General features: G+C 35.7%; 1 protein-coding gene across 1 annotated transcript; it reads right to left on the reverse strand.

Moving 5' to 3' along the window:
* Window positions 1-13,978: 13,978 nt before the first annotated feature.
* Window positions 13,979-15,201, reverse strand: LOC147505932 (uncharacterized). The gene has a single exon (XM_086604194.1). It carries the CDS (start codon window positions 15,141-15,143, stop codon window positions 14,235-14,237), a length of 909 nt encoding a protein of 302 aa, XP_086460320.1. The 5' UTR covers window positions 15,144-15,201; the 3' UTR covers window positions 13,979-14,234.
* Between the last annotated feature and the right edge of the window lie 2,461 nt (window positions 15,202-17,662).

Raw genomic sequence — 17,662 nt, forward strand, 5'->3', positions numbered from 1 at the left:
AATGGCATATTGTTGACATTGGCTTCAAGGATTGCTTGCATCTTACTTGTATTGTACAGGCTATAGATTATGCGTGTAAATGCAAATGGCGAGTGGAATGCAACAATGACTGCAATTCATTATAAGGGTGTCCTTATAATGAAGAAAAGTTTACATAGTACCAACACGTACTTGTATACCTTGGTGTCTTTGTATATCCATTCGGCCTTGACTATCTGCAACCAATGTATATTCCAATGTTACCATGTTATATGCTTTCAATAAAAGTAGGAAGTGAAAACCTAAACCAATGATTAAAATTAATAACACTAAAAGCAATTTTGATCAAGTTGTCATCTATGTTGATTATTATAAGGGTGTGTCATTATTGTTACACCAAAGTTTCCAATGTGCATTTCTAATTAATCAGTGTCTTTACCATGCATACTATGATAACTTAAGTTGTCAAGGCGCCTACTCCAACTAACGATCCCCTTGCAACTTATGTTGTTAAGGTACCTTTCTAATTAATGAAAAACCAAACCAAGGCACTTTCACAATAAACATATTATCCAAAATAAGATCAAATCGATATGTATATAGCAAAAAACCATTCATCTACTAATGAAGAAGGTCTCGATCTGTCCACATGTTGTAAATCAATGTTTTAATGAAGAAGCAATACCTGCTAAATGCGGTTTGAGGTTCATGCCAAACGTGGCAAGCTACCACTCTAAACGTTTTGATAAATGCTTTGTCAATCTCGCTCTCATAACCAATGGATTCTTATGATTGAAAAAGACCTACAAAAACAAAATAGCTGCCATGAACAATTTACATAACCCATTTTATGTGATAAAAAATTAAGATATAAGTAGTACAAAACTATTTCTCTTGTTGCACATACATATAAAGAATAAATATGACATATGATATAGATGACATACCAACTATTTCTCCAAAAAGTTCACTCAAGAGTGTCTCACGATCAATTAAATTGCCCTCCAGGATGCAGTCGCATAGAACTTCTAATTAATAATATATGATTGATATCGTCCCCAATTGAAAACATTAAAAAAAAATAAGAAAAACAATTATGCTGCAATATAATACATAGACCTACATGGATCCATACTACACAATCTAGTGATTCCATGACAAAAAATTATTTGTATTGAGCAATACGCATGGAGGCAATGTCCACATGCATATCTAAGAAGTAGATTGAATATTTAACTTTCCAAACTTTTTTTAAAAAAAATTCCTAGTCCTCATTATGGATTAAATAAACAGTTGGAATCTCTCAACCATGTTATTTCATAGATCAGATGCAGCTAAAGATTGTAATATATAAGAGTTGATTACTGGGAATGTATCTACAGATAAGCCCGCCCTATAGATCCAACATTGTCTAAAGTAAACTAATCAATAATAGGATTCAGAGTAATAATTCTCAACCCAGCATAACTGTTTTAACCATATAATATTTTTTTTATTAATATTAATAGTTAATAAATTACTTGAGGTAACAAACCCGGCCAATTGAAGCCGATGAAAACTTTTAAGCATATTAATCATACGTCTATAATGCAAAATTGTAAAAGCTGTAAATGCAACACAGTAGCAAGAACGAACCTGAGAGATTAAGAATTCTTTGGGAGCAATCTGAAATAAAATCAACATGCATAAAAACCCAAGGTAAGGAAAGGGGAAAAAATATATTGTGGAACCCCTAATCTATTAATATATTAAGTATTATGGAAACAAATAAGGGGTTTTCACTGTTGGAATTCAAGTACCTTGCAAAGAATAAAATGATCAAAGAGAGAAAACAGAGCAAGGAGAGTTAGACCCCTTTGGAGCTAAACAGAAGGGAAGGACTCTATGTAACATCTCTCAACTATGCGCAAATGAGCATCAACATGCTGAAATAATAAGACCAATTACAATGTCATCTCCATGTTGAATTACTCGAAGACCGTGACACATTACTAATCTCGACGAAGTCAAAAGAGTTACAGACCGGCAAACATGAGCATGTACTTGTATGAGTGTGCAGTGGCAGTACATGCAAAACCCAAAGTTGTCATAAAAGTGTGTTCCTGCAATTGAAAAAAGAATAGCAAGTAAATGAATGGGAGTCTAAGCTATTTTCAAAAAATAGTGTAACACCCCTAATTTCAATACACTGAAACCTTATAATTTAATTCTGAGTCAAGAATCAATTTCCTTGATTATACTCTACAATCACATAATGGTGATAATGAAGCCTTCTGTATACTTAAAAATTACAACCTACAAGCTCGCTAGTATTCACTTTCTCTCACTCTCTCTTTTTTCTCTTTCTCTTAGTCTTTTTTCTCTTTTTTTTCTTTATCCTTCCTCATCTCTTTTCTTTATATCTACCTTTTCTTAACTCCCCACTCGTGCAGTTCCTTAACCACTTTCCATCCAGCGATCTCCATCTCCTCACGTGTCGCGTCACCTTTTTTGCGGTTAGGGTTCCGCGGCATTGATCTGTTGCATCATGTCTTCTCTCTACTACTCCGCATCTGGCCCACTTGCCACCAATAACCTCTCATGTCATGAATATAGCCTATACACCTTCACTGCCATTCAACGGAAAATCAAGCCCTAAACCATAGATTTCCATCGAGAAAATATTGAAAATAGATAATATATTAGCCAACTAATTAATAGATATAGATGTGTATTATCTTCCATCATAGATTCTAAGGCTAAGGAATAACATTTTTCCTTTTATAAAGAAAAATCACCTATCTAGGCGTGGTTATGAGCCATCAGATATGCTTAAAGAAATTGATGGTAAATAACTCAAATCCACGTTATTGAGAAGATACTAACTTTCTTAACTCCAATAAGATGGTATAATTAGGTGTGCAAAAATAGTAGCTATATAGGCTGCTGTTTTCTTTTCTTTTTTGGCTATATTAAGGTATTTGCTTAACAAAACAAAAAGTCTCCTAATCAGGTCATCAATCTATAATTAAATTTACTACAAACTCAAACAATAATAACATGAGCATATGATATTACATGAGCATGAGCATAGTATATGAAAAATACATACTTCATGATCCATTATTTTAGTCCTAATTTAGTCAAGATTCATCTGACTTCTATCCAGTAGTTGTGCCACACCTGCAAGTAACTACTATTTTTTTATTCATCCCAAGCAAAGGATCATAACAATCGACCCTGATAAAAAATGAGCATTTCTCATAGGCTCACAGTACATTTACTTAAAACAACACAGTACAGAGATCAACACATTTTTATTGGACAAATTTGAATAATCAATTTTCCCTGATGGATTTGAATTAGACTTAAGCTAACAATAACATGTTTTCATCCATAGAAAGCAAGAGGGATTATACTTAACAAAATGGTACTTCAACATATCATGGCTGATACATTTATAGAACACTTCAAAAGACTTCTCTAAATGTGAAGTTGATAAGAACTACTCTCATGAACTATAAATAAGGCTCATCATTTATAAAGCCCCTAAACTGTTAATAATTTAATATCCATTTCCCATTACATGCTATAAGCATAACCAATTAAGGAAAAGAAAAACAATTGCTGTCATAGACTTACCTTCAGTTTGCACAACTTGAGTTTTAGTAGACTTCTGCAACTAATCAATTGGCAGAAGAACCATCCTGGGTGCTACTTAACATTATGTCTAGCTATACAATATTGAACTAAATTCTTTGAAATGATGGTTTAACCAATGAATCGTATGCAAAGAATATTTTTAGTACCTTTTTATTATCTGAACAACCGAATATTTTCAACTGAGAAGTTGCAGGTGCTAAGATATTTCTATCTGAAAGTGCAAAAACCATATACTGAACATAAAACTCGAACAAAAAACCCATCAAAAGATAAAACATCCAAGAATAAACTAATTGGTTAATATAATTGAAATTCAATAATATTACTCAAAACACATTGTATGGTTTTCAGTTAATGCAATATACATTGCAATCAAACAATAGCGCTGCTTCAAAAAAAAATCTAGTATGTCTGCACTTAAGAGATTGAAAAAGTTTAAGAGAGTAGCAACTATTTTTCTATGGAGATATGCTCAAGGAATCCATACAAACTAAAGAAACCAAGGTCTAATTTATGTATTGAAGCTCCTCGCTTTAACAACACTAAATAGCAAAAACTAGTGCCCAAAGAACATTGTGCTTGACTATTAATGCAATCAAACATCAACTGGCATATACATAGTTGCAAATTTGAAAATGTCCTCAACAATCTTACAGTATATAACATGGAAATTCAAGGTAATTAAAAACATGGGCATTACCTGATGTCTATAATTCCAATACCCACTCCATCCAACAATTAAAACAACATCGTCAACACCACCACGAACCGAAGGCAATTTCAACAAATTGAAAGTCACAGATATCAACACTTTGGATATATTACAATGTGTTTCGACCAAATATGATCAAAATACTAAGTGATGACGAAAGAGATGAAGAACGTAGAAAAGTAATGGTGATCGGGAGAATGATAAGACTGTACCTTTCGGTTGCTTACGTACCCAAATTATCGATGGAATCAAGTCTCAAGAACGTAGTTCTGTATGAAAAATAGTTTGGTATTTATATAGGTAGAGTAGAGACTCCTTGTAGCTCAAGTATTCTTATAACTTAAGTAATTGTAATTGAATATAACTCTCAACTGATAATTATCTCTTATATAAGAAACAAATATGGACATAAATTAATGTATATTAGTGGCAAGCCATGTGGCTAAGGTTTAGCCTTAGACACATGAGTTAATGAGCATGTACATTGATCCATGGTATTGCAAATTGGGCTTTAGCCTTGTCGATTAAACGAATAAAGTGGAGACCCTTACCAATGGACATTTGCCACGTAGGTGAAACACAATGCATTAGTATGAAGTTGGCAAGTCGAGGATCGATGTCTTTTTTCTTGCTTTGAAGGTATGTAGTAACCTAACTATTCCAGTCTTTCGACAATGTTGAATAGTGAAGTGTGAGTGCACTATACACACCATATCATGGAGATATGTTTGTTCGCAAGAACCAAGAGCTACTATACGTCTCACAAAACCAGTTAGGTCTAGCAAAATTATATTGTTTGTGCATTTTCAATAGTGCTAGATGTAAAGTCCTGAATTATTATTAAGGGTATTTTTATAAATTTCATATCAAATCTAGGGTCGTTTATGTAAATTGGTCGTCGGGTTTATATTTCAAACGTACATAACTTAATGAAATTTAACTCTGATTCATAAGTCATGTTAGGTAAGCGACCCATATGCGAAAATTTAACAAAAATGTCGGTTAGCGGTTTCCTGCGTTCGAAGCAAGCATGAGTTAACAGCTTACATGCATGAGTGTGCTATCGTTATAGCCTGCGGTGGGATAGAATGTAGGAGATTAAATTAAGCTGGATGGGCCTGAAAAATAATTACGACGCGAAGTCAAATTCGTTAGTGGTTAGGAGTCTAAGTATGACGTTAGGCCTAATTTAGTCATGGTGGGCTTGGGCCTTAATTAAACATAGCAAGTAAAGACGAAAAATAGAACAAATCGCACGAGACAAAAAAATCGCACCAATTTCTTTTCTTCTTCCCCAATTTCGCAACACTTAAACCCTAGGAGAGAGAAGCCTCAAATTCTCCCAAATTCAGTGATCCAAACCCAAAATTCAAACACCCAATCCTTAGTAGCACTCAAATCAAGTGTGAAGCTTCGAAAATTCTTGGAGTTGCGTCGTGTTTCCGCGAAAGGTTAGTGAATTTCGCCTACAGTAAATAGATTGAACTAGATTTCAATGTAGTTGGTTGTATTGATGAAGTATAATTGAAATGGGGTGGGTTTAATGTCGGCAGTAGCTTGTTTGGAGAAGGAGAGCTTGCGAAATTGGTGGAGGAGAAGCTAGAGTGAGCGAAAATTGGTGGAATCGAAAGCTAAGGAGCGATTTTTGCCGACTTGGTAAGAATTTTTGGTTATTCACTTCAATTTCGAGAGACTCATGTTGATTTATAACTGTTTAAGATTTGATTGAGTAATGATCGAGGGATAAGGAACACCCACCGATTTTATTAATAGAATTAATGTGAATTGAGAGGTGTAGAATTCGTCGTAGTTGGAATTTGGAATGGATAAGAGTGGTGTGGCCATAAGGTCCTACAGTGGCTGTAAACGGACTACCGAGCCTGTCAGAGTATTAGTACCAGAAATGGCATGTAGCTCTGTTAACGATAGTTAGATGAAAATTTACCCGAAACCAAATTCTTAACGTCGAGATTCTTCTCGACTTTCGTAGATAAGAATTTCCTCGTTAGTTTGATAAACTCTAACGACCGACGTATACATCTGATGTTATAGGAGTGATCTCGAGTGGATTTGGTTAAGTGGGCTTGATTTGGTTAAGTGGGCTGGAGGAGAACGAAGCTTGCTAAGGTAGGAACTTACATACCAATATATAGCATGCTTATTGTCATGCATGATTTGATTGTTTTAAATTTGAGAAAAATAGTTTGCGTATCAACCATGCATGTATATGTGATATCCATGTTTTGCATTGTATTCATCGATATAAACTATATATATGGATAGCTTTCGTGTGAAAGGGTTTTTGTGAAATCGGGGTAGCAGGGATTTATTTTCTTGTTAAAAGAGCAAAACTGGTTTTGGAAAGGGTTCTCGTCTCTTGTCTTAGTAAGGAGACAGAGAGATGGATTTTGTAATGCGGGTAAGGATTACCCGGTTGTTTTTAACTAGGTGTGAGGTTTTGGATTGTTCCTGGAATGGTTGTTGTTGTTTACGATGATTCGCCGTTTGGGAATCATCGGTTGTTATTTACTATGACTGGGCCGTTTGGGAGTCATAGGTTGTTTTTATTTGATGGTGGGAAATCCAGGAACTCATACCTACAGAATCAACGATTTAAAAGGAAAACTAAATATGTAATTATAGTATTTTAAAAATAACTGGTAATACGAGTATATATATATATATATATATATATATATATATATATATATATATATATATATTACTACGCTTATCACGAGGGGATTTGGAAAAGAATTGGTGAATTCCTATAAAGAAGGAACTGTTGTCGCATTTCCGGAGACGACAGTTCGCTCTAGGATTCTGATAAGAGCCCAAAACTGTAGTTTTAACCCTGTAACACTCATACTATTAGACCAATTATGTGAGTAATAATTAAGAGTTAACACCGATTCGTGTTTTATGCATTTCGGGCTTCAAAGTCCATTATGTGCAGAAATGTGCCACTTTAGCGAGATAAAGGAGCAAAGGTCGGTTACTAAGGAGTTCCGTGATTAAAGGCTAAGTTTCAAGAAGACAAAGCCTTTCTAAAGCCCGGTCAAAAGCTGAAAAGTCGACGCGGGCAGAAACAGTACACAAGTCAGCAGAACTTCCAAAGGCCGTATCTTTGGACTCAGACCTCGGAATGGGCCTACCTTATGTCAAAACGACTGGCTCGGAAGGAGCTTTCCAATGGTCTAAGCTTTGATCCAATAAGAGGAGCAGAAGTGGACAAAAAGTCTGTTGAAGCCAACTGCAGCTGAATAGGCCTTTTTGGACTGAAAGAATTGGGTTTTGGGCCTGATTCTCTGGCCCAAAACGTGGCTCCAAGCCCATGCATGATTTTTGGATCTGAAAGTATAAAAACCAAAGCTTAGCTCTTTGTTAATGGTAGATAGGGTAGATAGTTAAGGTAGCTAGTTAGACCTAAAACTATATAGAATTCTAGATCTAGTTTTCAGTAGAGTAATTAAGTTTAAGTTCCATTTTTCAATTCTTGTTTTAGATTAAGTCTTTGAATCATTGTTCTTGATTGATTAGATAAATAAGAATAGTTATTTTTGTCAATTTCGATTCTTGTCAGTTACATTTGTGTTAGATCTGATTTCATTTATTACTTGTTATTCAATTCTTAGTTATTAATTAGATTTTAATTATTGTTTAAATTAGATTAGTAAATTTCAAGTCTTTATATTATGTTTAGTTTTAATTTAATCGGAAATGATTGCGTAATGATTCTCGGCTAAACCTCCATTAGAGGGGGTTGAGAAGCCTTGATGAAAGCTTGATTCCGATTATCGTAGAGTCGTCATAAATTCCTTTCCACTATAGAAACGATTAGTTCACCATGAGAATGGATTTAATCGTTCACATGCTAGTTATGAATAGGTAGGAATGCCATGTGTAATTAGGGATTAGGAGTAACCATATTGTTCTCGCGATTCAATTCGGATTCTGATTACGATTAAATCGGATTAGTAGGATTAAGTCGAGTTAAGGTGGAATCAATCCCCCTCTAACTCCTTATCATAGAATCAACGTAGCATTCCCATAGTTGTTCTGATAATCGACTAGTTGCATCTTGTGGGTAGTTGCATCGTAGTCTAGTTGCCACTTTGTAAATCTCTCATTAGACTTTAGAGTTAAGAGTACTTATACGAAGAGAACATTAACATGCGGAAGGACTAGGAGTGGAACGAATCACTCTACTCCACTATATCTCATAGGATTGAGAGTAGAAACTTTGATAAACATATAGGCACATAAGATAGTTTTAGTTTACTTACGTTTTGAGTTTCATCGTTCATTTCGTAAGTAAACTATCCATTTTTATATTTTATCAGATTCCAACTGTGGTGTACACCTTTCGAGGTGGTGGGCCACCTTTAAAGGGATGCATCACAGGATGTAGTCCGAAAATTCCTTTTCTACTTTTTCAGATAACCATGTTTGTACGTGTCACGCTGTATGGTGATTAACTTGTGTGAGATTACATGCTACCTCGATGAGGTTTAGACGCGAGGAGTGAGAGTTTAGTCCACTCACGGATGTGTCGGGGATCCCGAAAGCGTCTGCGGTCGGCCGAACGGTTGACCACCGTAAGTTAGGGGACAGCCGCATGGGGTCGTAGGTCACCGCAGGCCCCACCGAGCCCTAAAAGCTTTGGGGATTTTGTGTGTACGAACCACAACAACGGCATTCGGCTCCTGCCCGGTAAAATCGAGGAAAAACACGGTGCATGGTTCACACTGGAAAGTACTGAACCGAGATTTGCCTGTGATTGGGGCTGAGTACCAGTCGTACCCTCACCATTCTAATAGGATGCAGCGGCCACAATAGTTGTATGATGATTGTGAAAACTATATTTTGAATATTAACGAAGCATGTCGAAATGATTTATGCTAGTTAGTGATGTATGTATATAGTCACGATATGTTGATTCGTATTATGAAAACCCTGCATGTTTTAAATGTTTTTATAAGTAGACTATTTATTGGTTATGTCGTTTCTCTTTTAGGCATAGTTGTTGCTCATCCTACTTAACATTTCGCAGGGCGAGCGATTCTTGGAGGAGGCTTTTCCTAACCCTAGCGATGATGGTTATGGGGATTTGGGAGGATTCCCTTATGCTTGACGAGGACAGAGTCAAGTTCATATTTTGGGTTGTATAGAGATAGTCTAGTCATTTTGGTTGTATATATAGAGAGCTCAAACTCATTTTGATGTATTTATTTGATGTATTGGAGTGTAGTTCATCTTAAACATTTTGGATATGTATATGGGCATCACAGTTGTGTATATGGTGCAGATTTTGTATATATATGGTTGTTGGAAGGGTATTATGAAATGTCTAGGTTTATGACAAGTTGTAGGGTTTATGAATGTCAATTAAACAAAGGAAGCTCTGCCGAAATTTCGGTAGAATTGGGATGGTGTCGGCCTTGAGATTCACTCATCGTCCTCGGGATGTGTGTTGGGGTCTCGGGGCGTGACACTAGAATATTTATATCCAAATCCGAATCTGAATATGAATCCGAACCCAAACCGAATCCAGATTCAAATATAAACCTAATCAGGTAACACTAAAATTTGTATTTAATTGAAAATAATATGATATTTTATTATTTCTCCGTATCCAAATCCGACCGGATATATCCATATATATATTTTTTGACTTGAACTGAATTGGATTCAATTCGGATCAGTTTCAAGTCAACCTGATTCCTTGCCCTACTGCCCTCAGATAAAGGAGCAAAGGTCGGTTACTAAGGAGTTCCGTGATTAAAGGCTAAGTTTCAAGAAGACAAAGCCTTTCTAAAGCCCGGTCAAAAGCTAAAAAGTCGACGTGGGCGTAAAAGCGATTACCTGAAGTCGTGAGAACTTCCAAAGGCCGTATCTTTGGACTCAGACCTCGGAATGGGCCTACCTTATGTCAAAACGACCGGCTCGGAAGGAGCTTTCCAATGGTCTAAGCTTTGATCCAATAAGAGGAGCAGAAGTGGACAAAAAGTCTGTTGAAGCCAACTGCAGCTGAATAGGCCTTTTTGGACTGAAAGAATTGGGTTTTGGGCCTGATTCTCTGGCCCAAAACGTGGCTCCAAGCCCATGCATGATTTTTGGATCTGAAAGTATAAAAACCAAAGCTTAGCTCTTTGTTAATGGTAGATAGGGTAGATAGTTAAGGTAGCTAGTTAGACCTAAAACTATATAGAATTCTAGATCTAGTTTTCAGTAGAGTAATTAAGTTTAAGTTCCATTTTTCAATTCTTGTTTTAGATTAAGTCTTTGAATCATTGTTCTTGATTGATTAGATAAATAAGAATAGTTATTTTTGTCAATTTCGATTCTTGTCAGTTACATTTGTGTTAGATCCGATTTCATTTATTACTTGTTATTCATTCTTAGTTATTAATTAGATTTTAATTATTGTTTAAAATTAGATTAGTAAATTTCAAGTCTTTATATTATGTTTAGTTTTAATTTAATCGAAATGATTGTGTAATGATTCTCGGCTAAACCTCCATTAGAGGGTTGAGAAGCCTTGATGAAAGCTTGATTCGATTATCGTAGAATTCGTCATAAATTCCTTTCCACTATAAAGCGATTAGTTCACCATGAGAATGGATTTAATCGTTCACATGCTAGTTATGAATAGGTAGGAATGCCATGTGTAATTAGGGATTAGGAGTAACCATATTGTTGCTAGAAGCGATTCAATTCGGATTCTGACGATTAAATGGATAGTAGGATTAAGTCGAGTTAAGGTGGAATCAATCCCCTCTAACTCCTTATCATAGAATCAACGTAGCATTCCCATAGTTGTTACGATAATCGACTAGTTGCATCTTGTGGGTAGTTGCATCGTAGTCTAGTTGCCACTTAAGTAAATCTCTCATTAGACTTTAGAGTTAAAAGTACTTATCTGAAGAGAACATTAACATCTTGCTTGAAGGAAGGACTAGGAGTGGAGCGAATCACTCTACTCCACTATATCTCATAGGATTGAGAGTAGAAACTTTGATAAACATATAGGCACATAAGATAGTTTTAGTTTACTTACGTTTTGAGTTTCATCGTTCATTTAAATAAGTAAACTATCCATTTTTATATTTTATCAGATTCCAACTGTGGTGTACACCTTTCGAGTGGTGGGCCACCTTTAAAGGGATGCATCCGCGGGGATGTAGTCCGAAAATTCCTTTTCTACTTTTTCAGATAACCATGTTTGTATGCGTGTCATTTGTATGGTGATTAACTTGTGTGAGATTACATGCTACCTCGATGAGGTTTAGACGCGAGGAGTGAGAGTTTAGTCCACTCTGGATGTGTCGGGATCTGGCGGTCTCTGCGGTCGACGACGCGGTTGACCACCGTAAGTTAGGGGACAGCCATTATGGGGTCGTGGTCCGCAGGCCCACCCGAGCCCTAAAAGCTTTGGGGATTTTGTGTGTCTGAACACAACAACGGCATTTCAGCTCCTGCGGGTAAAATCGAAAACAACGGTGCATGGTTCACACCTTTGAAAGTCTTGAACCGAGATTTGCTGCGCGATTGGGGCTGAGTACCCGGTCGTTACCCTCACCATTCTAATAGGATCAAATGACCACAATAGTTGTATGATGATTGTGAAAACTATATTTTGAATATTAACGAAGCATGTCGAAATGATTTATGCTAGTTAGTGATGTATGTATATAGTCACGATATGTTGATTCGTATTATGAAAACCCTGCATGTTTTAAATGTTTTTATAAGTAGACTATTTATTGGTTATGTGCGTTTCTACTGGGCATAGTTGTTGCTCATCCTACTTAACATTTCAGACGAGCCAGTTGCGGAGGAGGCTTTTCCTAACCCTAGCGATGATGGTTATGGGGATTTGGGAGGATTCCCTTATGCTTGACGAGGACAGAGTCAAGTTCATATTTTGGGTTGTATAGAGATAGTCTAGTCATTTTGGTTGTATATATAGAGAGCTCCGCTCATTTTGATGTATTTATTTGATGTATTGGAGTGTAGTTCATCTTAAACATTTTGGATATGTATATGGGCATCACAGTTGTGTATATGGTGCAGATTTTGTATATATATGGTTGTTGGAAGGGTATTATGAAATGTCTAGGTTTATGACAGGTTGTAGGGTTTATGAATGTCAATTAAACAAAGGAAACTCTTCCGAAATTTCGGTAGAATTGGGATGGTGTCGGCCTTGAGATTCACTCATCGTCCTCGGGATGTGTGTTGGGGGTCTCGGGGCGTGACACTAGAATATTTATATCCAAATCCGAATATGAATATGAATCCGAACCCAAACCGAATCCAGATTCAAATATAAACCTAATCAGGTAACACTAAAATTTGTATTTAATTGAAAATAATATGATATTTTATTATTTCTCCGTATCCAAATCCGACCGGATATATCCATATATATATTTTTTGACTTGAACTGAATTGGATTCAATTCGGATCAGTTTCAAGTCAACCTGATTCCTTGCCCTACTGGCCGGGTAAAGGGCATAAATGATATCAAAATCACATATATTGTTCATCCTTGTCCAATGTCTCTATATTATATATGACTAGTATCCCCCCATACGGCAAAGATCTGGCACCACCTTCGATGCCCGGCCGAGCATCCGCCCCTTTTTTTTTTTTTAAATGAGCCCATACTCATGTTTCGAGAGCCCAGCAACCCATAAAAGTTCATCCCAAAAACAGTCCAGGCCTTTTTTGCGTGGGGTGGGTGAGGTGAGAAAAACTTTTAAACTCACTCCAAAAAAACTTGTTAACTCACCCCAGAAAAACATTTTAGTGGCTATGGTTAGGGGGTGTCATAACCACGTATCACCTTATGAGGTGGAATTTGTCAACCCACTCCACCCTTCTTTGTTATATAGATTGGCCAAATTTTCACAATCCCCCCTTCAAATTCCATTTTTTTTTCCCACTTTTTATTCATTATTTACTTTTTTTTTTGCTAGGTAAGTTTAAATATATTAATAAAGAGAAACATACAAAATAATGGTTTGAGTATGAGAAACCTAAACTCTGATTCTAACCGAGATGTTATGTGGACTCTAACAAGGGCTTTTCCCATCGATTGGATAAGCCATGAAGGCTTTCCTTTAGTGATGATACCTTATCCATTATTTACTAAAAGCTCCCTATATCCAATTTATTCAAATAATACTCTATTTCTATTTTTTATTATTTAGTAACAACTCCCTGTGTCTAATTTATTTGCAAAAAAATATCAATTTCCGTAGCGATATCTTATGTAGTGATGTGTATAACTTGAAAAACCGGTGCTTCGGATTGGATACTGAGCTCGTAAATCTGAGGAGATGTGACAAAAAAGTAATAAGGATGTGTTTGTTAAATTTTAGCTAATGAAAAGGAAATGAAATAAAATAGGTGGTCCACTATGGAATGGAATGTAAATGAAATAATTCTAAAATGGTGTGTGTTTGTTAAATTGGGAAAAAAAAAAATCATATTTGTTTGCAAAAAGCTATGCAAATGAATAATTATATTGTTGTGTGCTACTAGATAGTCCCTAGCTATTCATTTCCTTTTCTTTTCTCAAAATTTGTAGGGATTAGCTAAGGACACAAAATCAACAAACACTCATATATATTTATGCAATGCAAAATTATCCCTACTTGTATCAGTAATTTAGTACCTAAACACACAAAATCAATCTCAATTCTCACCACCTGACATCATCAATTTACAATACTGAACTGCCTTTTTATATTGTGAAAAGAAAACAAAATGAGGACATCCCAACAAAGTTTCCGCGACACCAATCCAAATCCGTTTAACCTAGCAATCAGCCCAGGCAGCAGACACCTGTCCCCATGAGTCTGTCAAACTGTCATAAACGACGAAATGTCAATCATCGTATACGAGTAGCCGCATGATAAATAAAACGTCCGTTACCGTCACTAATGGCGTCAAACCCAACTGACCGACACTGAACAGAAAATTTCTCAAACCCAGGTGGAACCGAAACATTAGACGGAACTGGGTTTATCGTTCTCAGATACGAACCGAACCACTTCAATTGCATGTACCGGTTTTTTCTCCATGGTGGCAAAAGAAGATCTCTACTCTTCAAAGATTTCTTGGCTGCATCACACATCAATTTAACTATTTGCTTCAACTCTTCACTTCTCCCTACATACACCCTAGGCAACACTTTGAACAAGTCTTGGTACTCAATCGTCTGTCGCGCGATTTCAAACTCTCCAGCAAACTCAACATCTATAATGTACCGTTGTTCGGATATAATAACATCGATGTACTCGTAATTTCCTGACGTTAAAGCACCATTGCCATCCCATTTAGTCTTGCATATACCAGCATTATAGCCTAATTCTCGCAAATACGTCATTATTCTTCTTTGAAAAATTGATTTATTTGGTTTGAAGAAAAGGAACATATCCATAGCTAATGAAATATGAGACAGTAACGTTGTATGAAAAGAATACCCGGGTTGGCTAGAACTGAAACTTGAATTACTCAATAGTAGTTTTTCAATCTCCTCTTTCCGTTCAGATACATTGATGACTATATTAGAATCTTGAAAATCATCTTGCACTTGTTGTAGAAGATGTACATCGTTGTCCTCCTCTTCTAAGAAACCATGAACTAGATGAGAAAGACAAGGAGAACCATCATGTTCACTTCCACTACTACTACTACTAATATAGTGATCTAGACTTTCATCTTTGCCACATAAACAAGCTTTAACTTTATCATTCAAGGGATCTGTAACTCTCTTTGATCTAACAAACACAGCCATGAAATCCAAAAACTAAGATTTTGAGCTTTAGGAAGAAAAATTCTTGGATTTTATCAAGTTGAAGATGGAGATATATATATATATATATATATATATATATATGACAGAATGGCTTCATATTAACGTCGGAATATTCGTAATAAGAGTCACACTTGTACGGTGACTTAAATATTTTATTCCTATTTTACCCTTTGCACATATAGGATAACGTTGAAAATTGAGAGACTAATTGCACACGAGAGAGTTAGAGAGCATATGCTACTGCTTATGCCCTTCCGTGGCAGCATATGCGGCGACACTGTCCTTTATTCGCTTCGTATGTTTGAAATGGCATGGTGAGCTCCTGGTTTGCCACGTTTCTTATGTTTTGGTTGCGGTGGCATTGTATTTGTGCAGGCCACTGTAGTTGCATAAATGCATGGTTGTATTTTGAGGCAGCACCATTATTTATTATTTATTATTTATTTGGAAAAGATATGTTGGGTGTAGGGGTGATTTCGGATCGGTCAAAGCGTTTTTGGAAAAATTTCAATTTTGGAATTGGTAAAATTCGGAAGTAAATCGGAAATTTGAATTATGTAATCAGATTCTAACTCTTTTAGGATAATTATTTTTTTATCCAGTTAATACATTCATTTAACAATCATTTTGAAATGTATTAATTCATTAAACAATTTAAACTTTTTAACACATTCATTCAACAAATTTTTTTTCATGTTAGTTCATTAATTCAATAAATAGGAAGATGAGAGAAAGAAAGACATTTACTAGAATGATAATATTGATTTATTGAAATTGTGAGAGAGACAATGTTCTACTTTTCTAGAGTTTTTATTTGGTTTGTAAACTATCTGTCAAAACCCACTTGGGGAAATTTCCTCTCCGACCCTCGATCCACTTGTATTAGATGTTGGGTGTGTGGCATTTGCACTTAACATGGATGCTAGATGCGGAAAAGGATGGGGTTTTCCCTCTTTTGCATTGGCACTGCTCTACTAGACATTGGACTTCACGCTCTAATTCACACTATATATACTATATATTGCATAGCTAGGTAATTCAGCTCTTCCGGTCACACTGTACATTTGTATACATGTCTCACGCGTGTAGGCATACTCGACCTACTAAATCAGACAATGGGTTTAATCTCCCTGCTACTTAAATGGTTGCACAAAAACTCCCTATAAGTGAACAAATGCATAAAATCTCCCTATTATTTAAAACATAACAACAAAGCCAAAATAGACCAAAATACCCCTGTAAAAACCGAGCTGACGTCATTAATCTTTATTTATAATTTCGGCTTAAGGACAAACCAGCACTACAACAAATAGGGTTTTTAGCGACGAAATTATTACCGACGTTTTTATTTCGTCCCTGAAATTCACCTTTTGGCACGTTTACATCGTCCCTAATAGTCTGTTGGTTTCAGCTGGGAAAATTAGTTTTTGCGACGTTTTTTTCGTCGGAAATTGTGTTCTCGTGATTAAAAAGAGTTGAAACTGTGTAGTGCCGACGATAAAAACGTCGGAAATGGGTTTCTACATAGAGCGATGATTTATTTCGTCGGTACTGATATAAAAGTAGCGACATTTCAGACTATCGTGGGAATTGGTATTTTATACCGACATTTAATACTGTCAGAAATTGTGTTTTCGTTTGCGCGCAATTTCGGTAAAAACCAGCGCCAAATACTTTGATTTTTCACAAAAAAAAAAAAAAAAAAAAAAAAGAGGGAAGAAATTTTTGGGAAAAATAATTAGAGAGGAAAGAACAAAAGATGTAAACTAAAAAAGGAAACAAAAGAACAAAAGATTTCTCTCCTCACCTCCGAATTCCAATTTACTTTCCAGGTACTCATTTCTTAATTTTTTTGTGATTGTTCTTACCCCCTTTCTCTTCCTACCTTCTGTAATTGTTGCAAATTCAACTCTTTTGTTGTAGGCTTTTTATTTCGGGTTCGGTTTTGCCTTCTCCTTCATCCTTCATTGAGAGAAAGCAAGTCAAATTCTGGTAAGTTATGAAACAAAAATCATTCTTTGAACTTGTTTACCGATAAAATCGATGAAAGCTATGATTTTTCTTTTTGTTTCTACAACATTGAAGCTGTTTTTGTTTGGAAGCAAGAATTTTTAATCAAATTTGTTTGTAGAAATTAAAGAAGCAACTTTTTTCTGGTATTAGGAAGCAATATTATGAACAAATGCGTGAAAGTGCATAAATTTTGTTAGAAGATAAACATTGGTTTTATTGTACTGTACTGCAAGAATTTGCTATCTACAAAGGAACCTCACGTCAAGGTTTTTTAGATTAGAACATTATTGGTGAATTCATTGCAGAGCATAGCAAGACTATTTTTTTTTATAGGTAGCATAGTAAGACTATCCCTCGAAGCATTCATTTGAGGAATGAAATTGTAATATTCTTTTTGGTAGTGAGATCATAAGGATCATATATTTTATGATAGTTATAAGTCTGTAACAACTAACAAGCAAGCTGTTGAGATATTTTCATTCATT

Source organism: Coptis chinensis, chromosome 4 (genome assembly GCF_015680905.1).
Source record: "Coptis chinensis isolate HL-2020 chromosome 4, ASM1568090v1, whole genome shotgun sequence".
Classification (NCBI taxonomy): Eukaryota; Viridiplantae; Streptophyta; class Magnoliopsida; order Ranunculales; family Ranunculaceae; genus Coptis; species Coptis chinensis.

Excerpts from the sequence above, each read along its gene's own strand:
- LOC147505932 (XM_086604194.1), bottom strand. The coding sequence starts at position 15,143 with ATGGCTGTGTTTGTTAGATCAAAGAGAGTTACAGATCCCTTGAATGAT.